General features: G+C 42.8%; 1 protein-coding gene across 9 annotated transcripts in view; it reads left to right on the forward strand.

Moving 5' to 3' along the window:
• The window catches only part of Trpm3 (transient receptor potential cation channel subfamily M member 3), a 333,483-nt gene that overhangs the window by 76,747 nt on the left and 254,021 nt on the right, over positions 1 to 2,715 (forward strand). For 8 of the 9 annotated variants that reach the window (XM_004637157.2, XM_023721897.1, XM_023721896.1 and 5 more), the window contains exon 7: positions 723 to 897. In XM_004637157.2, coding sequence (XP_004637214.1) covers positions 723 to 897 — 175 coding nt within the window. Of the gene's footprint in view, positions 1 to 722; positions 1,167 to 2,715 lie in introns of those variants that run through there. The other variant, XM_023721901.1, reaches the window with a different exon arrangement.

Consider the following 2,715-nt stretch of genomic DNA (forward strand, 5'->3'; position numbering starts at 1 on the left):
AAAAAAAAAAAGATCTATAAAACTCCTTAACTCAACTGACTTCAACAAATGTGTACTAAATACCATCATGGCCTGGCACCTTGCTTAGTGATAAAGGACACAATTATGGTAGATCCCATGCTTCTGGGTCACCTACCACCACCAATGTGCTCTTAACAGTCAAGTCAAGCTGGTCATCTCTCATCAGAATCCAGAGCCCATAATTCAGCCAGTAGTCGACTCAACAAATCCCCTACTGATTTTGACAGTCTTTGATAAAAAGAGCAATTGAGACATTTTCTTACTACTGTGATAACTTCATGAAGGTGGCAATTTTTAACTTCTATTTATTTTTCATATAGGAAACTAAACTACTGGATAGATTAGGGACTTAAGATTGTTTCTGGTGTGGGCCCTTGGGTGTTAGGCCAGTGCTTTCTCTGTTAACCAGTTCTCTCCTCCCTCACCAAATGCTCTCCAGTGAAAAATGTCTCAGCTGCTCCCAGCCCTTCCTGAGAGCTTCTCAGGGAGAGTAGAGTAGATTCTTGGGTCTGCGGGGTGGGGGGATTTCCACTATGTTTTCTGTAAATTTTCGCTCAGTATTTTTATCCTTTCATATGTTGTTTCCTCCCCATGCTCAGTAATTTTAGTTTGTGCTTTTTGTTTCTCTTTTTGTTTCTTTGGTTTGCTGGCTTTGTGTTCTTTTCTCGTTTTTTTCCTTTTCTTTTCCTTTTTTAATGCAGGAATCGGTCAAGGAGTCCCAGTGGTGGCGCTCATTGTGGAAGGAGGACCCAATGTGATTTCCATTGTTCTGGAGTACCTGCGAGACACGCCTCCTGTGCCGGTGGTTGTCTGTGATGGCAGTGGACGGGCATCCGACATCCTGGCATTTGGGCATAAATATTCAGAAGAAGGCGGGTAGGTACTCTGCCAGGCACCATGGAACCCTGAATGCAAACTTGTGTTCAAAGCTTGGAGAAAATGGTGTGAGACGATTCTGTTTGCAGTAGCTCAACCACGACCTCACGTCATAGCCAGCTGTAAACAAATAGTCTAAATAATATTTACAGTGGGAGGGTGATGGGTGAGGACAGAGCAACAGAGTCTACATGTTCATGGAATGAGAAATTCCATGAACCTCTATACTATGCCACACTGATAATAAAAGGATCAAGGGAAGAAAGGAGGTCAGAAGAAGGGCCCTCCTTTCTTCTTTCCTTCATTTCTCATTCCTTTCATTGTTCTCAAAAAAAAGGGAAAGTAAAAAGTGAAGTGTAACACAACACCAGGTGTGGCTACTCTGGATCAAATAATACAGGTTAGTACCCTGTAAATGGCTAAAAATGTAGCCTCTGGGCTTGCCCTTCAAACCCCAAGTGTGGAAGCACTCAGTGGGGAGATTCCCCATAGATTGGCTTGGAAGGTAAAATCTCAGTCCTGGCAAAGGCTTGGACCCTATGTAATCTCCTCTCCACCCACCCCTCTCTGCTCCAATGGTCTATGAACTGCCTGATGCTTTCAAGGGAGCAAAGCCCTCAACCCCAGGAGGACGCACGCATTCTCCACAGCCCCCTCCAATCGGAGTCCACACACACTGAATAGTGAAATCCAGGCACACTTGCAAATTGCAGATCAAAGTAATTCATCCCAACATATGCATTGTTTAAAAAAAAAACACTCAGGAGAACCATTATATTATAAACAAACAACTTCTTCACCCCATTTTCTTAACCCATAAAATGGGAGAAAGACACTCCAAAGGAGAAGGGGAGTATCTTTTATCCATGCTTTCTGTGAATATACAGTTGTGTGCCAAATTCTGAGGTGTAAATGAGCATAATGTACAATTGCCACCCTCAAAAAGCTGTAAGTCTAGTTGTTGACAGTATTTTAGCATAGCAACTGCAATAAAAAGCCCAGATGTGATTACCTGCCATAGGACACCCATTCTCCATCTTTCCTTACGCAGCCTACTTTGCAAATCACTACGTGTTAGCCCATCCCCATCTCTGTTCTTCCCATCCCAAACTTTGCCTTTGCCCACCCTCTGAGTGAGCCACTGAAACCACAGGCCTACCGGGCAATACAGAAGCCTGAATTAAGGAGAGGCAAAGGGCACCGACCTTCCAGTGTAACATCGCAAAAATGAGATTTTAGGCCTAACAATGAGATGCCATAAAAGAGGAAAAATACTAAATGAAGCTGAAGCTTGCTTACCGGCTAATTTAATTCAAATATTATTACCATTTTCTTTGCGTCTTAAATTTTTTAAACTTACGGTAAAGTCACATTGCCGTTTACCTCCCTCTAAATACTTCTCCCTTGCTTTGGACACACATATCCCATCATTCTCACCACTTTCTTAAGACTGTTTGAGGGGTTTTGGTGTTTTTGTTTGTTTGTTTTTGTCTTTTTTTTGTGGTACTGGGGATCAAACTCAGGACCTTGTGCTTGCCAAGCAGGCGCTTAAGCCACTGACCTATGTCTGCAGCCCCTTCTTGCCACTTTCTGAAGCAGTGTTGCAAGTCCTCTTCTGTGTCTTCAATTGCTCTGTTTTGGCTGCCTTAATCCCAGATGGATTTAAAACACTGACCTTTCATGGTCATTTTGACTTTGGGGAAGACCACAAGTTACATGGTGCCAGATTCCTTGAAAAAGCTGGCTGAGGACATACATCATGGATTTATTTCACAGAAATTGTCATACCAAAAGTAATGGGAGAAACTAAGCATCATC

Source organism: Octodon degus, unplaced genomic scaffold (assembly GCF_000260255.1).
Source record: "Octodon degus isolate 3935 unplaced genomic scaffold, OctDeg1.0 scaffold00087, whole genome shotgun sequence".
Lineage (NCBI taxonomy): Eukaryota > Metazoa > Chordata > Mammalia > Rodentia > Octodontidae > Octodon > Octodon degus.